The 21,029-nt window shown below is 39.2% G+C and overlaps 1 protein-coding gene across 23 annotated transcripts in view; it reads left to right on the top strand.

Moving 5' to 3' along the window:
• SOX6 (SRY-box transcription factor 6) overlaps positions 1-21,029 on the top strand; it is a 686,491-nt gene that overhangs the window by 657,731 nt on the left and 7,731 nt on the right. For 22 of the 23 annotated variants that reach the window (XM_082747252.1, XM_082747265.1, XM_082747253.1 and 19 more), the window contains 2 exons: positions 7,452-7,685; positions 10,262-10,478. In XM_082747252.1, coding sequence (XP_082603378.1) covers positions 7,452-7,685; positions 10,262-10,478 — 451 coding nt within the window. The remainder of the gene's footprint in view (positions 1-7,451; positions 7,686-10,261; positions 10,479-21,029) is intronic. The other variant, XM_082747266.1, reaches the window with a different exon arrangement.

Below are 21,029 nucleotides of genomic sequence, written 5' to 3'. Positions count from 1 at the left end.
GTTGATCAGTTTTACTAGGGGTTTATCAATTTTATTGAGCTTTTAAATTACTAACTCTTGGCTTTATAAATTGTCTTTATTGTGTCTGGTTTACATTTCATTGATTTCAACTCTTTATCCATTCAGAAAATCTCTGATTTTGGTTGGATTAGTTCATTTATTCATATTTAATATGATTATTGAATTTGAAGGACTTAAGTCTTATAATTTGCTATTTGTTTTCTGTTTGTTCCCTCAGTTTTTGTCCTTCTGTCTTTCCTTTCCTTCCTTTGAGTTAATTGAATCCTATTAGTATTAAGGTTTTATTTCTTTAGAGCAGTGCAAGGTTCACAGTAAAATTGAGGGGAAGGTACAGGGATTTCCCTTCTCCCAGATATGCATAGTCTTTCCCATTATCAATATACCCCACAAGAGTGGTACTTTCTTTCTTTCTTTCTTTTTTTTAATTTTTAAATTTTTTTATTTTTTTATAAACATATAATATATTTTTATCCCCCGGGGTACATACAGGTCTGTGAATCGCCAGGTTTATACACGTCACAGCACTCGCCATAGCACATACCCTCCCCAGTGTCCATAACCCCACCCCCCTTTTCCCAGCGCCACCCCCCAGCAACCCTCAGTTTGTTTTGAGAGATTAAGAGTCACTTATGGTTTGTCTCCCTCCCAATCCCATCTTGTTTCATTTATTCTTCTCCTACCCCCTTAAGCCCCCATGTTGCATCAGAGAGTGGTACTTTCAATGGGTAGACCTATTCTGACATACCATAATGACCCAAAATCCGTAGTTTATCTTAGTGTTTGCTCTGGGTATTGTACATCCTATGGTTCTATACAAATGTAAAGTAACATATATCCATCATTATGCTATCATGCAGAGTATTTTCACTGCCCTAAAAACCCTCTGTGTCCTGTCTTGTCATCCCTTCTTCTCCAACACATGGCAACCACTGATCTTTTTACTGTCCCCTTTTGAATCCTCTCTTAGTCTTCCATTTGAATTATTCTATTGGTATTTTAGCTATACCTCTTCGTATTTTGTTTAGTTGTTGTTTCTAGTGATTTACTATAAATCCTTAATTGAGTCTTTTTTTTAGTCTTCTTATAGTTCAAATTATGCCACATTTCACAAAATAAAGCAACCTTTAGCAATTTAATTCCATTTACTACCCTTGTTCTTTGTGCTAATGTGCCATTGTTCCCACATATTTTACCTCTTCATATGTTATAAATCCCACACTAGTGTTATATTTTATAGTAAGTAGTCACTTGTCTTTTAAAAGCATTAAAAAATCAGCTGTTTATTGATGAAATATAGAGAAGAAAAGAAGTTGCTTTTTTAAAGTCACATATTTATCATTGTTGATGTTCTTCCTTTTTTCCTGTATGTCTAAGTTTCTGTCAGATGTTCTTTCTCGTCATCTTGAATAATTTCCTTGAGTATTTCTTTTGGTATGGGTCTGCACATAATGCATTTTTTTGGCTTTCATTTTTCCGAAAATGTATTTTTATATTTGTTTTTGGAGCATATATTCACCAGGTAAATCTTTGAACCAACTCATTTAATTTTCGCATTCTGAAGATGTTCTATAGTCCTTCATTGTTTTTTATGAATAATCAGTGATCATTTATATTATTGTTACCTTGTATGTAATATATCCTGTTTCTCTGGAACTTTCCTTTTTTTTTTTTTTTTTGTTTTTTGTTTTTTGTTTTTGGTAGTCTGCAGTTTGGCTAGTGTCCAGGTATGGTTTTCTTTGAGTTTTTTCTGCCTGCATTTATCTGAATGTCCTGAACCTGTACGATGATTATTCTCACCAAGTTCCATTAATTTTCAACCAGTGTTTCTTCAAATATTTTTCAGTCATGATTCTCTCTTTTCTTGTTGTAACTTCAATTACACATATTTTAGGATACTTAATAGCATTATATATATTGCTCAGTCTCTGTTTATGTTTTTAGTTTTTAAAAATTTTCTTTGCTTTCAAAACTGGATAGTTTCTTTTGATGTATTTTCAAGTTCACTGGCCCTTTATCTGCACTCCAAACTTCTGAGAAATCCAATCAGTGAATTTTCATCTCAAATATACTTTTCAGTTCCAGAATTTCCATTTCTCTTTCGAATTTATTTCTCTGCCGAGTTTCCCCAATATGTCTATGTATTCATTATGACAATCTTTCTTTCAAGTTCTCAAACACGCTTATAATGGTTACTTTAAAGCTCTTGTTTGCTAATTACACTATGTGCGCCATAACAATTTCTCTTTCTGTTGAGGTTTTATTTGTTTGTTCTGTTTTGTTGTTGTTATCTCTAGGTCTTATTTTAGTGGTTGTTTGTACAACTTGTAGTTCTTTTTTTTTTAAATAAAGATTTTACTTATTTATTTGGCTGAAAGAGAGAGAGCACAAGAAGCAGAGAGGCAGGCAGAGAGAAGGGGGGAAGCAGGCTCCCCGTTGAACAGAGAGCTCGATGTGGGCCAGCTCCATCCCAGGACCCTGAGATCATGACCTGAGCCTAAGACAGACTCTTAACTGACTGAGCCACCCACAACTTGTAGTTCTTTACAATATATTGTACATTGTAGATTATAAATAATAGATTTATTATCAGTTCATTAGTAATCATTGAGACCAGTCAGAGAGAATTTCTCATTTAGTTTCCATGTTGATGTCTCCTTTGAATATATTTGTTCAAGTCACTAACCTGCTTAAAAACTTTAAAGACTTGTTGGCTTGGCATTCAAGGTACTTAGCAATCTGTCTCCTACTTACATTTCTAATTTCATCTCTTAGCACTCCTCTATTTTTTTCTATAAGCCCAAGCATAGCCAGCTTCTTTTTATACCCTAAAATCCTATCAATTTTTTGTTATAACTCTGTACCTTTGTTCACACTAATTCTCCAGTCTAGAATACTTTAAAATTCATACCTGCCGGTAAATTTTTCTTCTTCCTTTAAGATGCTGCTCAAGTACCACTGCATCTCTGAAGCTTCCCTGATAGTCATCTCTGTTCATTCCAACAATATCAATAGCTTCTCTTCTCTGCTTTCATGGTATTTTTAAATTACCTTTGTGGGCACTTACACTGTTTTGTAATTTTCTATTTATGAGTCCATTTCCCTCATTAAACCAAATCTCTCTTTTTAAAAAAGGCACATGTGTTATCATTCTTTGTATACCCAGTCACAAGTTTGGGTCTATCTGAAATGTGTCAGAAGTGTTTGCTGAATTAGTGCATAAATAAGTGATTACTAGGCACATTATAGAATTAGCCACATTTCTTCCTTAGGGAGAACTTTATATATATACACATACCGAACACTTACTCATTCACTAACATAACCTTTGGAATTTACCCAGGAAGGGGGCCTCTCTAGGATTAGTTCAGGATCATTGCCATAGTCTATGATGGTTACACTGGCCTTCTTTCCAACCCACCTGGAAAAACTCAACTTTCTGTCTTCTCTTTAAATCATTTAAATCACAGATTTCTAAGAAATTGCCTTGGCAATTTCTATTTTTCTCCCCATGGACTATCTTTCTTTGTCTAACTGAAAGTTTGCCTTTACCCAGACTATGATATGGGGAGACAAAGGATGAATTAATCAAACCAAGCCCCCTGGCAAAGCTGAAGGGAGCAGGAATTCCTGGAGTGCAGGGAATACTACTTTCCCATGGTGCCTAGTGTGGCGGTGTTGGCCTCCTGGCCTTCCAGTAACTGTCATTTAGGATTACTACCGCTTGTAACGAAAGACACTTAGGTCAGTCTGAAAGCAGTAGTTTTTAGGTACAAAGCTTTGGGTCTAGGCTTCTTCAAACTGCTTTCTGTGAGGAACTATATTGTGAATAATGAACTCACAAATGAGTCCTCTGCTCTTAAAAGTAAGAGGTTGCTTTGTAGAATTGGGAGACATTCCCTAGGACAATTCTGGATTCTGAACACAGAGCATTGTCTATTTTAGAATAAAGTACTTTTTTTTTTTAAACTTAGTGTTATTTTTAAAAATGAATGAAGCAGGATGAAGTCACACTAGAGATGTAGATTTTAATTACAACAGAAGGTGGATTTTAGGCTTCAACTATTCAGACTAATAGCACACCTTTTGAAAACAATTCTGTGTTATTCTATAGAATTTTCCTTATGTGTTTAAAAATGCTTACATAATATACAATCTTCATTTTAAAACTTCTGAATTTATACACAACTATCCAGTCATATGTATTTCTACTGCTGCAACAATAATTCCTTAACCATTTTGTTTCATGAAGCAAAGTTTAGGAAAGCTAAGGAACACTTTCAAATTATTCTTTTGTTTTTGTGCCTTCAATATGTCCTTAAAATTCTGACTCTGATCGGATATCAGATCTGGTTTAAAAGTAGTTTCAAACCTTGGCCTCCCTCGATAAGTTTCTCCTCAACTCTTGGTTTGCTGATATAACAGTCCTAGTTTAGGTCAGGATGTCCTCATTCATTTTCCACTTGACTTTCTTTGGAAGAGAGGAGAGGAGGCAAAAAAAAAAAAAAAAAAAAAAAAAAACCACTCGGAGTGTTTCTATTATTCATTTCCTAATTCACATTTTTATACTTTGTATTGTGCTTGAATTTCTAAGTTTATGGGAACATTTGTTGTGAGTCCTAGGTATTTTCTATGTAATTAATTCACTGTCAGTGTCACATAGACCATATGTACTATGGGAGAAAGGGACAAGGCCAATATAGGGTACTTGGTGGGGTGAGACCTGAGTCTGTCCCTTGGAAAAGGGTAGAATTTAGTAGGATAGAAGAGAGTAGGGAGGATATATTAAGACTGAGGTATGAATGAGAGAGAGCGATAGAACCTATGTAAGACATGTCTGGGAGAATCAGGGTCTAAAATTAGGAGCTAAAAATCCACCATGATTTCTATCAGTCCGTAGAAGAGTAAAACTTCACATCACAATGAAATACATCTTTTAAATGAATAAATAAATAGAAGCCGACTATTTGGTTTTGCTGGAGGTGGAGAGAAAGCTAGGACAGTAAAAGCAGATCTCAAATGTTAATCACCTGTGGCATAGTAGTTAACTTAGAATAATATTGAAATGTTTTTGCATCTGACATTCTCCACAAGCCTGTCTCCTTTTATGTGTATGCATGCAAGTATATAAATTGCTGAATCCATGTCAGTTGTAAAGTAATGGCACTGAGGGCATCATAAATTACCATGGTGATCCTCAGGAGAAGACACTGTCGTATCTGAATGAGTGTTTCACTTCCAGAGTAATGTATGCCTTCATCTGGCCCAGCAGTCAGCATATTGCCCTGTGTTGATGGATATTGTCAGCTGGAAGCTACACTACATTTCACTGCACAATAAACATGGCTGTCAAACCCATATAAAGTGAAATCAATTTATCCTGTATGGTCAGTGCATTTTAAATGAAATTAATGTACTGTGGGTATGGTGGCAAAAAGGTAGCAGATTAGTTATGCATCTCGGGGTCTGAGACTTTTCATGTAAGGGATCATTTCTGTCTAGTAGGCCTAAAAGAAGGGATGTTTATAAAATATATTATTTTTGCATGGCCTTCAAATAGTGGCCCCTCTGCCCTCTTTCATGTTTAGAAAAGAATTGATAATATTAGCCGGTGGGGCCCTTTTATCCTGTCTTTTGTTTGCTATAAATGATGATCATATTTGTCAAATAATAGTGCACTTTAATGTTCTAATTTATTACTAGCTCTGACACAAACAAATTTCTACTTAATCAAGGTATCTAGAAATAGAGTAGAAGGGCCAGAGATTGATTGGGTCATGTTGTTCCTGTATAATCACTCCACTGAGCTGAAAGGCTTTACTTTTTCCAGAAAGTGGAAATGTTGGCTTTAATGTATATTTTGCTTCTAAACTTTTGGGAGTAGGCTTTCCTGTTTATGCAGCAGAAATCCTGGCTGACGACATCAGTCCAACCACTTTACGTTTAGCTATAGAAGTTTCTCAATCTATCGGGGGGGATATTTAGTAGATGCCACATTGCAAAGCATACTTTGTGTGTCACGCTAGTAGGGTTCATGAAAATGTTTCATTTATTCATTCATTCATCTGTTCCATAATTCACTAATTTAACATAGTTTGTAATTAAAACTCTATATGCCAATTGCTTTACTAGAACGTAGGGATACAGCAGTGAACGAGAGCCAGTTCTTGCCATATTCTCAAAGGGATTTCAATCTAGTTTGTTACTAGCCGGAGTCACCTCTTCGGAAATGATAAAATGTCAGAGATTTAGGTATAGTTACATGGGGAAACATTAAAGAGCGACTCTTAAACAGCAGAAAAACATATCAGGACCCTTGAAATAAATGCCTTTTAGTCTACTAGTTTGCATAGAAGTTGAAAACCAATCTTTTACTTAATAAATATTTATTGAATATCTATTACGTGGGAAATCCTGGGGACACAAGAATGAGTACAACATAAACACCGACTTTAGGGGTTTCATATTCCTGAGGATGGAGTGGAGAGATCAGAGAGAGATAGTCCCATAAACAAGTAATTACTTTGGAGCAGGTAGCATAAAAGAGGAATGAATGTAGCCCGGGGAACATCATTGCAAATGCTGTTCCTATGGCCTGAATTACCCTTCCCATCTGTCTTTACAGCCCTCCTCTATTCACGTGCTGATCTTTATTCATCCTCCACAACACAGCTTAGACATCGCCTCTGCTGACTCTCTTGTCTGATGCCCTCTTGGCACCCTGTTCACTTCAATATTGTAGCACTGATTGTACACTCTGTGACATTGCCTGGGGTCTATGCCCCTCTGTTCTGTGTGCTCCCTCAAAGCAGAGTCTGTTTTATTGGCCTTTGCATCCCTAAGGCCTGGCATAATGCCTAACTCATAGTAATTGCTCAGTTAATATTTTGTATTGAATTAATTAATTCGTGAAACACACCACATTTGGAACGGTCCTTGAAGGATGAGTGGGACTTGTTGGGATTTCATGAAGAATGAGGAGAAGGGGCTTCCAGGCACTGAGAGGAGCAAGGGACAAGGCATAGTACTGCATGAAAGAATTCTATTTGAGGTAAAGAGATAGTCTGAAGTGCTGCAATTTTTGGCAAATGAGGCTAAATGATAGGTGGGAGCCTGCTTTTGAAGGGAGGAATCACAGCAGGAAAGGTTAATAAAATAATGCCAGTTATTGTCAAATCATCCCCCTGCAACTGACTGTAGTAAGAATGTACAAGGTGTATAAAAACATGCAGAATTAATTCTTCCCTGTGTGTCTTTGGGGCCTCCATCAGAAGGGCCTGTAGAATCGTCATTTGAAACCATCTTCTCCCAAGAGGTCCCTTCAAGAGAAGAGAAGGGCCCGGGAAACTGGCCGAAGCAGGCACAAGTTGTGTTACGTTACTCAGATAATAATGCTTTGCACCTGTCTTGTTCTTCCTGCCCTGACATTACAGGAAGCAAAGCAATGAATGGCTCTGCAGCTAAACTACAGCAGTATTATTGTTGGCCAACAGGAGGCGCCACTGTGGCTGAAGCACGAGTCTACAGGGATGCCCGCAGCAGGGCCAGCAGCGAGCCACACATCAAGAGACCAATGAATGCTTTCATGGTTTGGGCGAAGGATGAGAGGAGGAAAATCCTTCAGGCCTTCCCCGACATGCATAACTCCAACATTAGCAAAATCTTAGGTGAGTGCAGTCTCTGATGCTGACCTTCTACCCGCCTTCCCCTGAGCCCCGAGAGTGGTAAACAGGGGTGTCCCCTGAGCCCTGAGGGAGATTGTGGTTTGCAGACGTTGGATGTAGCTCAGCAGGCTGCTTCGGGAGTCTTGGTCATCACCTCTGTGTCCCCCAACCCGCAGCCTGGCATTTAGGTTTAAGGGTTACACATCCCCGGGTGCTGGGGAAGGACTGACCAAAAACTTACTGTAGAGACAAAATTATTTACATTCTGTTATATACTGTGAATTTGGCAAATCAGAAAGGTGACCGCTAAACAGGAACCGTGGAAACAACCTAATCTCCTTCTCTTATTCGGCCTTCTTCAATCCCTAAGTTGCTACGAAACCTCAGAAAGGTGCACAGATGCTACAGTTTTCTGCTTCAGTGTTCTTGGGTTCTCACCAGGAACTGGGGTGAGCCCCCAAATCGTGTGCAATTCCTAGAGTGTTGAACAGAGCCTCGAATGATAACTTTAAAGCTCGTAGAATGAAACTGCATTTACTTTAATAAGATATGACTAGTTCAGATTTTAGAGCAGAGACTTGAACACACAGACCACAGGGCAGAGACCCATTTTGTGGTCAGTTGCCAGAGTGATTCTCCTGTTCCTCGGGATTAAACCAAAGCCTCATTCTCGGAGCGTAAAGCTTGCCTGGTGCAGATGATACAGTTTGGAATTCTTGTGTTCAACATATTGAACATATTTTATTCAACATGTAGCATTACCGTCAACATGTTTCCTCTTTAAAAAGAAAAAACACAGAAGGCACTGTTCTATTTAAGCTGTCACGAAGTGACAAAATCTCAAAAGAAGCCATTTAAAAAGCTGAAAAACATTAGAGACTTAAACTGTGGTTTTCGTTTTTTAAATGTTTTGTTCAAAAGCAATAAATATTTAACCTTAGTAAATATCGGTGATCTGGACATACACAAATACACATGTTCTGTCACTGTATAAATAATTTAACTTGATTCTGAGACATGGGGAAGCAGTAACCTCTAAGAAAATTTAAAACATACATAAGATCAAATGGTGGTGAAATGTTAAAAAAAAAATAAGTTGTTCCCTTTTGATTTTTGAATTTCAAGATGGATACTAAATGTCATCCCAATTAAACGGGGTGTTATTTTTAGAGATTCTGAGATATGCTCTGGGATAGTGTTATTCCTTTTCAACTTAAGTACCTTTCAAACCAAAAAGCTCCTCATGGATATATTAAATTTTTATTCTAGTTAATAGACATTTAAAAGAAAATCAGTGTTCCCCTGTCCTTGAAATTTGATACTTAACTTTGAAATTTTCTTTTTTCCCCTTTTTTTGGCCATTTTAATAGCAGCATGAGTAGACTCTCAGATGGGCACAGAACCTCTCTGTTTCCATTTTGGCAGCTGTGGGGAATCTATATTATTGGTGTGCGTTCTGTGAAAAAACTTATTAAGAATATAGTAAGTGTATTCATGAAAATATACACTTTAAAGCACAAGTATTTCAAGAGCACCAAGAATCCTCTGTTAAATGGGGCTTTAAGCTACTGGGAGTCAGCAGAACCCAGAGAAGCCGATCTGCATAGACTGTCTACACAACTTTTGCACAACAATCAGAAAAGAACAGGGATGGATGTGCTATTAAAGCAGACCAGGATATTGCTGGCTACAGAGAATATTTGCACAACTTTCCATTTGTTTATGTATGAAAAATCTCCACTGAAGAATAGCTAACATCCAGTCAGCACAGCTGTTACCGCTTTATTCACCAGCGAGACACAAAAATGCAATTTGATACATGTAAAAAAACACATCCCTTCTTCGTCAAGTGTTTAGATAATTCCTTATAAACAATATTAGAGAAGTGAATACTTTTCCTTCTTCCTTTATAAACCACATTAAAAATTTTTGTGCTGTCACTGATACAGGTTTAAATGAACGTTTATAGTACTTGAAAATGGTGTATATAATTCCAACTGTAGCTTCCGACTTGAAAGCTAGAACTTCTTAGGTAGGGTTTAGGCTTTTTAATTACCCTGGGGCCAGGGGAGACGGTGTGCACAGGGGGTTTTTATATACGGAAGGGTAGCCGCATCAACTGACATCACAGAGTAGCCTCCCTAAAGCTTCTTGGACAAGGGTGGGAGATGTTTGAATCTCTGCAACCAGGAGAGCTTTTTCTGAGAATCCCATCAGCCTTGAGAGTCCCTGTTGGACGTGTAGGTTTTTCACCCCTTGAGAGAGAGAGATAGATAGATAACCGGGAAAGGACCTTGGCATAGGAGGTGATCTTTAAGTAGCAGAGATGTGTTTTAAAATGATACATCTTTCGTAGCACCAGCTTTAAGTTATGGACAGAAATAATGTAATAAATGCATCACATGCGAAATTATCCTTTGCTTTTTGCGTCTCTGAAAGACTCCTTGGGAGGCTCCGTGGTGTGTGAGGACAGGGGCTACACAGCGCCAGCGAGCGAAGCCGTGGGAAGGTGTATACGGTATTCGCCACCAACATGGGGCCCTGACCACTTGGGTACTGAAGGCTATTTTTATGTTTAGGGTCTCGCTGGAAATCCATGTCCAACCAAGAGAAGCAACCTTATTATGAAGAGCAGGCCCGGCTAAGCAAGATCCACTTAGAGAAGTACCCGAACTATAAATACAAACCTCGACCGAAACGCACCTGCATTGTTGATGGCAAAAAGCTCCGAATCGGGGAGTACAAGCAGCTGATGAGGTCTCGGAGGCAGGAGATGAGGCAGTTCTTTACCGTGGGGTGAGTGTTCCTGAACATAGCCACCTGGGCTTTCCCTTCCCGGTAGGAAACCGCAGGCTGGCTACCGGCAGTGTGGTTGGGAAGGAGATCAGGGAAGGGAGGAGGTCGAGACCTACCCAGGGGCTTGGCTGTGGTGATCTTTGCAGTGTTACACACACACACACACACACTTGGCTGTGGTGATCTTTGCAGTGTTACACACACACACACACATACACACACACACACACACACACACAAGGTCTTACAGCCTGGCTCCTGCTCAACAGCTCAAAACAAACCTGGTCGCCCTCTCCTTGTCTCCCAGACTAATCTAAGATGTTCCGTGCCCACACACAAAGTTGCTGGTAGTTTATTTAAGCAGACATGCAGGGAGAAAGAATAAAAACTAACTTAAGAAATCCCCAGAAGCTTTCCAGCTTCTCTGGGTGGTGCTTCTGATTCTAATCACAATAGTCTGCTTTTGTTGTGGGATCTACCACAAGATAATTGGCCTTGACATTGGTTAGAGGACCTCATTTTTGGCCTAAGATCCAGAACTCCTGTTGCAGTAAATTATTCTGTGGTGGAAGCAATAACAATGTGGATTTTCTTGCTTAAATCAGAAACTAGACATGTTTTTGATATCTTCAAGTCTGATTTCATGTCATTTTGTTTAAAAATTAGGTAATAGATTTCTGGTATAAATTTCGACTTGGCTGACTGGCTGTCTGCATTGAAAAGAGGCCCCTTGTAACCACAGCAGTTGGGATAAGTGGGGGTGCAGATGCCTGTCGGTTCCAGCAGGCCCAAGCCGAGAAGCCCAGGGGGTTGACAAACCAGAGGACCTTTCTGGAGGCCCTGGCCTGAGGCAGCTGCAATCCGATTGGGGAGATGCTTGGGATAGGCCTGAAGAGAGAGGAGTGAGTGAAAAGGCATCTGGATTTGCTGTTAACCGGGGGAGCACCGAGGGGCTATTATATGGTGGGGGAATGGGACAGCTGCCCCTGCAGGTGAGGAAAACATGTACCTTAGAGCAAAAGTAAAGAGCTGTTTATTTTTAAGGACACTAAAAAAATAAAATAAAATAAAATAACATCACAGAATAAAAAGTTGGTTTCAGAAGCCTATGTTTAGAAGCATAAAATTAATTTGGAATAGTAAATAGAATAAGAAAAAGAAAGGACAATGAAAGCAGTCTGGGTCCATGAATCTGTGCCCTCCCCTAGAGAGTTCTGCAGAGGATCGTGGGCTCCAGAGCTTGACTGCTGAGGTTCAAGCACTGTGCCACCCACCTGGGCAAGTTACTGAGCTTCTCTGAGCCTCTCTTTCCTCGTGTATGAGATGAAATAAATAACAGTACCCGTCTCACACAATGGTTGAGAGCATTCAGTGAGGCATTGCTTTTCGAAGTACTTTCAAAGCGCTTAGTACATGATCAATAAAGGTGAGTTTTTATCCTTATCCTTACTATTAAATATGGATTTGCTATCACAATAAAACTATATTTTAGGTTATACCAGATAGTCAATGGGTTTCTTTACACTGTGGCAGAACTATTTCGAGGTAAAGGGAGGCTTAAGTCACTTTGTTGAGAATCCTACTCTATGAACAGAGGAAGCCGTGCCAAACTAGGTTTATCAAATTCTTCTGTATTATAAATGTTTGCATTTTTAAAAATAATGCTTTAAACACCAGAAGTACAATGCAGTATCAGGAGGCTATTTGCTGGCGATTTAGATGATTTATGAAAAATACCGATTCATAGTGCCCTTTGAGAAGCATAGTCACATGAAACAAAATACACATTTATTTTAACTGGGTGATGATGTCTTCTTTTAATCCTGTCTCTGAGACTGTATATAATCTCCTTTGAGCAGAGAATCAGAGTTTAAGTTTGAGATCCTTTGTGATTCCCCTCTTTTTTCATGCCATGTCTCTGTGTACCTAACGATACACAATGGGTCTCTTTGGCCATAGTCTGGAAGGCTGTCAGAGGTACCATTTAAGTTCCCTGATATTTATTTAAAAATATGAGATGCAGTAATTCTATTTAACTTATTTCCCCTTACCAGAGGGTACATGGATCAAAATACCCAACACATGGCAACCCATGTCAAAATTTTAAAACATTAAAACAAGTCAACAACATCTACCACTTATTGTCTACTGTATCCTGTACGCTAGACATTTTAGATCTATAAGTCACGTAATCCTCCAAATAAGATAAAGAAATCAAGGTCCTGTGGCTGCCAAAAAGTGAGAAAGAATCAAGGTTTAAATCCAGGTCTCTGCCTCCGTCATGCCTAACGACTGAGGAGTTGTCCTTACCACAGCTGCCTCAAAATATGCCTCATCGCCCCATTCTGGCACACTTAAGAGCATAGCTGTGCTAACTTGGAAAAGGGCTCCTAGGACCTTTGGTTGTGGTACGTGATGGCATTAAAGCAGCTTTGGTCTTTAGAGATGAAGGATCCTGTTCCTGGTAACGTAGGGGATCCATCATAGAAGGATAATTTTGGACTGTGGAGGGGGGCTACAGAGATGTAGGCAATAAGCAGAATGTCTTGTTCTTTAATTTTCGATGCTGAGTATTTCCTTCTGCCCAGCTTTGGTAATATTTGCAACCCAAAGCCAGGTATTATTTCTACTTAAGGATTCGTATTCTCTTTTAAGTAGTTCTATTTGATAGATTATTAACTCCCTGGGGTTCATCTTTGGAAATTCATCTTCATTAGATGTGAGGTTATTACAAGAGGGAAAAGAAACAAGAAATTCAAAGATTGCTATTGACTTCTTGAGGGAATGGGGGTGAGATCAATTTTTATAGCTGATTTTGAAAAGACATGCATAACTTTCGAGCCAATAAAATTACATATATTGCTCAGCATTGTCGTGCATTTTACTGACAATACAACTAAAAGTTCATTGAGCTAGATTTTTTTTCACTCAGCTATTATGAAATAAATTTACCAATAATATGAAATGGAATAACATAGACTTAACCCCTTTGATCGACAGGTTAAGTATTAGAACTTTTAATAATTTCAATGAGTACTATTAATGTAGAAATGATATTCATGTAGCTACACCATTGTCTTTTCCTAAAGAATTCCAGCCCAATGTACTTCCTCTTATTTGAAGTTTATTCAATAACTTCCCTGTGAACGCATAGAGGATTATGCAGGTACTATAAAATATCAAATCTTGGGCTACTCTTTGAATAATAATAATGGTAAATTATTGAATACTTACTTTATACTATATACTATGATGAGTGATTTATATAGATCTTTGCAAATACAACCAATTTACAAGATAAGCAATATCATCCTCACTATGGGGTTGAAAAACACAGGGTTCAGTGATGTTAAATAATTTGTCCAAGGCCACACAGTTAGTAAATTGCAGAGCTGAGGTTTAAACCAGGCCATGTGACCTTTCTACCTGTACACACATCCCTCACTTAGAGCCTACAAACTCCTTAGAGGTTATGTAGTGCAGTGCTTATGGACACCAATTCTAGAACCAGACTGTTCTGTCTCAAATACCAGATCTGCTTCTTCCTGGGTTCAGCAACTAATACACAGCAATCGTTATTCCTCTGAAGTCTCCACTTGCCCTTGGGAATCTTATTTAAACTCTCTGCCCCTCAGTTTTCTCATAAATAGAATGGAGAGCTGACCATGATATCTACCACATGGGGCCCTTCTGAAGATTGAATAGCTTGATCTATCTAAAGTGCTAAAAACAACGTCTGGCACATAGGAAGCCCTGAATCAGAGCAAATATTATTATTCTAGAAAAATAATGCTACATGGCATGTATGTATCTATATACATATAAAAGAATTATATTCTAGGGCCTTATGCTAGAAGGGATTTGAACATTTGCCATTTTGATCTTAATCCAAAAGAGGTTGAATCAAATATAAATATAATTGATTAGCATACGCTAGCTGTACTATTTTCAGTATTGTCTTCCTATAGAGAAAGCCAGATTAGGGTTTCTAACAGGCAATATAAAAAGATTGCTATTCTTTCCACTTCTTACTGCAGTATTAACTACAGAGATGTACGACATGTAGGCTTATCTCCTAATGAAACGGACTTCATTGTCTTCATTTATAGAAGCTGTAAAAGTCTGAAAGAACAGCAAACAAGGGGGATTTGCCAAATTAATACATAGGGGTTTTTTGCAATGGTGAAGCTAGACGATATTCCAGGAACATTCCCGTGATTTGGAAGCCATACAATAACGCTGAGCTCTATCAGGGTTGGCTTTACCCTTTGCTGGGGCTGGGAGGCGGGGTACTTAGCCATTTCTGCTCATCTCCGCTGCATGTGTATACCTTTACGAACATCTACAACTTTTGTTTTGATGTGCACATTCATTATTTGTAAAGCCCAATACTTGCCAGCTATTCCTGTTTGTGAAATCTGCAGTGTTTGAATTTTGACTTTGCAATTGATCTGTAAAGGAAGGAAAAATGCTTTTTAGGAAAGTAATTTCCGATAGACAAAGCTTGAGCCTGCTGGCTGGATTTTCCATTTTGTTAATTGATTGGTCCGTCAATTGGTAAGGACTTATTTGAAACCAGTGAGGTGCCCAGCACTGTACTAAATTAATACAGGACATGAGGCATTAATTCTGTACACAATGAGCTTTCAGAGAGTGTTCTAGTCAGAGAAACCAGATGCATACATAAACATATTAGCAAATAACAGTTTGTTATACATACATATACACAGAGAGAAGAGAGGCTACGTTGCATAGTGCTGCACATAATCTATAGTGAAGTACTAATTCTGATTTTGTAAATGAGAGCAAGCAAAGCTCAGGGGAGGAGAGCTTGCTATGCACTAGAGCTAACCATAGGTCATCCTGGAGGTTTTTCCATAGGTCTTAAGTTTTGGGTAGGGTCAGGCTTGTGGACATGGAGGTCAAGATTCCTATTTTAGCAGGAAGAAGAGCCAGGAACACATGGAGGGAAATGCAGAAATGTTCAATAGTTTAAAAATGAAGCTAACCTAGAGGTTAGTTCTGGCAGTAAAGAAAAGTAAGAGAGGTAGGGCGGAGCAATATTTTGGAAACCCTTGAAAGCCACAATTTGGCAACTATAATTAGCCACGCTCACTTGATTTTTCAGTCTTTTATTATGCTGGTAACAACAATGGGGAAAGCAAGGCCAGCATGATTGTTAGCTTATGATTTTGTGTCCACAGAATCAGCAGTAACTTAGAAGTGGCCTCAGAAGTCATATACTTCAAGTAGCCAACCGCTATAGGAGCCTCACTGAGTTCTGCTTGGACTACTCTAGGGCTAGAGAGCTTACCACTTCCCAAGGGAGCTAGTTTCTCTGTGGGCATATCCTAATGCTAGAAAGTTCTTTTTACTGAGTGGTGATCTACCTTTCTGCTACTTGGTTGGTTAAATTCTAATCCTCTTCTTTGGTCCCTATCCTAGAGCAAGTCTCTTCCTTCTTTATAAAGACATTCAAGCATTTAAAGATGGTTATATTCACATACCTTCTCCACTATCTTCCCTTGCATATGTCTAGTCTCATTAAATCTTATCTTCTCTCAGATAGGTTACCCAGCTTTTTTATTTGTCCCCTCCATTCACTAGTTCGTTCATTCATTTGTTCATTCATTTATTAGTTGCATGTATGCAGTATGAAATGTGCCTCCTGTGTTCCAGGCATTGTCTAAGTTCTAGAGCTATACCCGTGAAAATGCCTGTGCTCGTAAAGCTTACATTCCAGTGAGGGAAGTCAGGCAATCAATCAACAATGAATAAATAAATATCAAAAAGTAGTAAGTACTTAGAATAAAGTCAAGTAGGGAAAGTGTAGGGAGTGTCAGAGGATGGAGTGCAATTTTAAGAAGAGAGGCTACAGAAGCTCACTGAGCAGCTCCCACTTGAGCAGCTCAGGCCTGCAGAGTGAGAGAGCAAGCTGTGTGGTCTCTGGGAGAAGAACCAGGCAGGGAGAGCAGCCGCTGCAGAGGTCTGGAGGGAAGGTTGCAATTGGCAAGTTCAAGAACTAACGAGGTTAGAGTAGTAGTAGAAGAGTGGGTAGGTGCGAAGAGGCAGAGATATCAGAGAGGTGTTAGGGAGTCAAACTGTGAAAGGACCTTTGGCTTTTGTGAAGACTTGGAATCTGACCATGAGTGAGATGGAAAGGCACGGAAGGGTCATGAGCAGAAGAGTATCACGATCTGATTTAGGTTTTAAAAAGATCACTTTACGGTTTTGAGTATTGTTGGAAGGGGAGATGGCTGAAATAAGGAGGCAGACTCTTAAAATAACCCAGATTAATCTCCCTGATATGAGGAAGTGGTGATGCAACATGGGGGCTTAAGTGGGTAGGAGAAGAATAAATGAAACAAGATGGGATTAGGAGGGAGACAAACCATAAGTGACTCTTAATCTCACAAAACAAACTGAGGGTTGCTGGGGGGAGGGGGTTTGGGAGAAGGGGGTGGGATTATGGACATTGGGGAGGGTATGTGCTTTGGTGAGTGCTGTGAAGTGTGTAAACCTGGTGATTCACAGACCTGTACCCCTGGGGATAAAAATATATGTTTATAAAAAATAAAATATATTAAAAAAATAATAATAAAAAATAACCCAGATTGGGGTTGGTGGTAGCCTGGATCCAATTTGTAGGGGTGGAGGTAGCAAGAAGTAGATGGATTCTGGATGGATTCCTGACAATGGACCACTAGAATTTGCTGATGGCCTGGATATAGGGTTTGAGAGGACATACATATAGTTACCAAGGATTGACCCAGGCAGCCAGAAAGATGAAGTGATCATTAACCAAGATCAGAAGGCCCTTGAGTGGAGAGGTATGTGGTGATGATCAGGAGTTTGGTTTTTGGATCTGTAAGGTTGAGATGCTGTTTTGATATCTAAATCAAATAAGAAGTTATATACATATATGACTCTGGAATTTAGGAATGTAGTACTTACTGGATATACAAATTTGAGAGTTGTCAGCACCTAGATAATATTCAAAGCTATGAAAAATGGACAAGCTCACCAAGGGCATGAATTTAGATAGAGGCAAGACAAGGTACAAGGACTGATCCTTGGGTACTTCAGAGTTTCGATGTCAGGTTGATAAGGAGGGAGTGCCCATCCAGGGACCTAGAAGGAGAGGTAATGAGATAGGAAGGAGAACAGAAGACCAGCAAAGAAAGCAGTTCAGCCAGGCAAAACGTGGCCAGCCTTATCAAATGCTGCCAGTGGCATAAATCAAGTAAGATGAGGACCAAGAACTGACTCTTGAACTTAACAACATGGAGCGCACTGGTAGTATTGCCTTTACAAGCTGTATTTCAGTGGAGTATTGGGAGTGATTGAAGTAGATTTAAGAATTTAGTGGAAAAATTGAAGAGAGTGAATATACACAGTTTTTCAAAGAGTTTTGCCTTAAAGGAGATAGAGAATTAGAGCATTAGCTGGAGGGGGGTGTGAGTCAAGAGAGAGTTTTGTTGGTTTTGTTTTTTCTAAAGTGGGAGAGAGGGCGCCTGGGTGACTCAGTGGCTTAAGCCTCTGCCTTTGGCTCAGGTCAGGTCTGGGGTCCTGGGATTGAGCCCCACATCGGGTTCCCTGCTCAGTGGGGAGCTGCTTCCCTTCCTCTCTCTGCCTGCCTCTCTGCCTATTTGTGATCTCTGTCTCTCTGTCAAATAAATAAAATATTTTTTAAAAAATAAGTAAAGTGGGAGAGGTTGTGGCATATTTATGTGCAAATGGGAATGATCCAGGAAAGAGGGAAAATTGATCATGCAGATGGGAGAAACGGTCACTGGAGAGAGATCTTTCGTATGTGAGAACAGATAGTTTCAGTGCAGAAGTGAAAGGATTGGCCTTACTTTGGATTACAAATTCATTCAAAATACAAGGAGGCAAGCAGAGAATTAAAACAGACAGAGGCAGATGGATAAATGTGATTGGTGGGAGCTTGTGAAAAATTTCATCTGATTATTTCTAATTTCTCCATGAAATGGAAAGCCAGGTCATCAATTGAGAGTGAGGATATGGGAGAAGTTGGACATCTAAAGAGAGCTGAGAAGGTGTGAAATAATTATCTAGGAGAGTAGAAGAGGGAGCGGCATAGGAAAAAGTACAACATGAGGGCTGAACAGCACCAGAGGCTAATTTGAAATTCATGCTCAAAAAAATCTGAGACTAGTATGTATGCATGGTAGTGTGTTTTTTCTGCAGCCAGCTCAGCTATGCGGGAGTGCTCAAAAGTAGGCAGAGAGTTCAAGTTTTGCCTTGTAAGGGAGGGGAGAGAACCTGCGAGACAGTGACTAACCACAGAATCTATCCTGGGTAAAGAGGTAAAGGCAGGACACATGGGGGTTGGGACAGGGACAGCAAAAATTGGTTGAAGGATCAAGGAATTATAGATGCCCATGGGGTGGAAGAATTATTGGACTGGGGTTTCAGAGGAAAAAAACTAGAAAGAGAAGATGTGGTGGTCATAGAGTGGGATGTTTAAAATGGACATCAGGGTGGGGTTACAGCTGGAAATGATAAGGTCTGCTGACACAGGAAGGGGGCCAGAGCACCCCCGAGGAGAGGTCAAGAACTTGAGATTGCAAGGTGTCGGTATTATCACCTCCATGGACAGTGAGTCATCAGGAATTATGGCAGAAGAACTGTTGGAGAGGGAGTGACAGTAAGCCAGGAAGTAACATCTTTAAAGAAGGAGGGGCAATGATGAGGCAGGAAGTAGACAGGGAGTCAGTGGGTGACACAGTCTGGCATCTCTCTACCACCAGTAGCTGGCTTTTGGCGATCATGTGCCTCACTCCAGAAAGTAAGTTGTGCCCATGTTTTATTTGTTTGTTTTTCGTGTTCAATTACCAGCGTAATGTCCAAGTATTGTGAAGTATGTGGAGCCCAGTTTTGAAGAGTTTGATTCTGATCCATATTGCCACGTATTTTTCTGATCGTGTGAGCTTGCCTTCCTCGCCCTAATCTTGATATCCAGTAGAGAATTTGTGACATTAAGGAAGGGTTCAGCTCCTGGCTGTCATGCTCCTATGGCCTTGGACAAACAGTCTGAACTCTCTGAAACTTAGTAGGTAACTTCATCAGTAAAGAGGGGAAATAATATTCACCTCTTAGACTTATTGTGAGGGTTAAAGTAGATGACGTGAAAGCGTCTGAGCATAAGCACCTAAGCATTATCACCAGCACATAATAGGGGCCCAGTTAAAATTTATTTAAGAGACCAATACATGTAGATAGTTTGATTAAAAAATACTACAAAACTGACCATCTATTCTTTCTGAAAAAAAGAATGTCCTTTATGAAAAGAAAGTGTACCATTGGATAGTTAGTGTATGGAATGTAGAGTTTATGTTACAGATTAGCTCACCAAATTGGGAAATCTGTAAAATGGGTTAATATTGCAATAAAAGTTTTTACCCTACACTCATTATGTGATTAAGGCAAAAATATTTTTATTGCAATTATCCAAGTTCTGTAAAAAATTTAATGAGGCATTCACTGCCTTGGGCAGGCTAGCATGAAATTTAATTTGCGTTAATTTGCCCAAAAGTTAGGAAGCAGAATATAATGTTTTTAGAATTTGATTCTTTGAGAGGGAAACTAGTATTTGAGAAGATGTTTCTGTGAGCAGATCTAGATTTCTCTATCATCTTCTTCAGGCAATAAAAAAAAATCACCATGAGTTTCATAGGGAACGGATCAATATCAGGTCTTAATGCCAACTCGGTACCGACAGGATCTATAAAAATCAGGAATTTTTCTGAGACACAAAGAGCATAGTCTGTTTGTCAGTTGAATATCTAGAGAGGAGAGAGTGGTAAAATTCAAGTCAAGTGACCTAGTTTTAAAAGCTGGCTCTGCTGGGTGTTGAATGCAGGACTTTACACAAGGCCTTACCTTCTTCTTCTGAAACCTGGGCATGACAATACCTCATAGGGTTGCCGTGTTAATTGAATGAAGTAATATATATGAAAATATTTGCTATATTATATTAGTCAGAGGTGAAGGAATCATAGTCATCCCTTCTGGGGATTGGAAAAAGTAGAAGATAGCATCATGCAGTATCTCACAGAGTGAGTCTGGGTCATTCCCATCATTGATCCTTCTACCAGGCTGGAAGGCATGCAGGGCTTTCTGAGAAAATTATTCCAGAGTTACAAGCCAAAGAATGGCTTGTAACTTAGCTGCTTCTTCATAGATTTGGGATATTTTTCTGACTGAGGTGGACAGAAGGATTTAACGATATTGTAGAGGGTCAGTAAGAACCATTCAAGGGATGGACCAACCTGAAGTCATGAGTATTAAAAGGTGAAAGGACCTTCCAAGACTTCCCTGACCCCAGCTCTCATAAACATCTGGAAACTGAAGTTCAGAAAGGATAGTTACAGTGATATTTTGAAATGAATTTAAATGGTAATTATTGTCCATTCAGGTTGAGGAACATTTGGTAAATATCGCAACCATGAGAATATTTTTTTCAGTCATAGTCTGTGAGCTAGGTGTCATAGGTCTTTAATTCTTTCAACCAATTACAGTGCCTCA

The sequence above is a fragment of the Mustela nivalis genome (assembly GCF_964662115.1).
Source record: "Mustela nivalis genome assembly, chromosome: 9".
Classification (NCBI taxonomy): domain Eukaryota; kingdom Metazoa; phylum Chordata; class Mammalia; order Carnivora; family Mustelidae; genus Mustela; species Mustela nivalis.
Note: the sequence above shows the minus strand (reverse complement) of the source record. Positions and strands in the feature narration are given on the sequence as shown.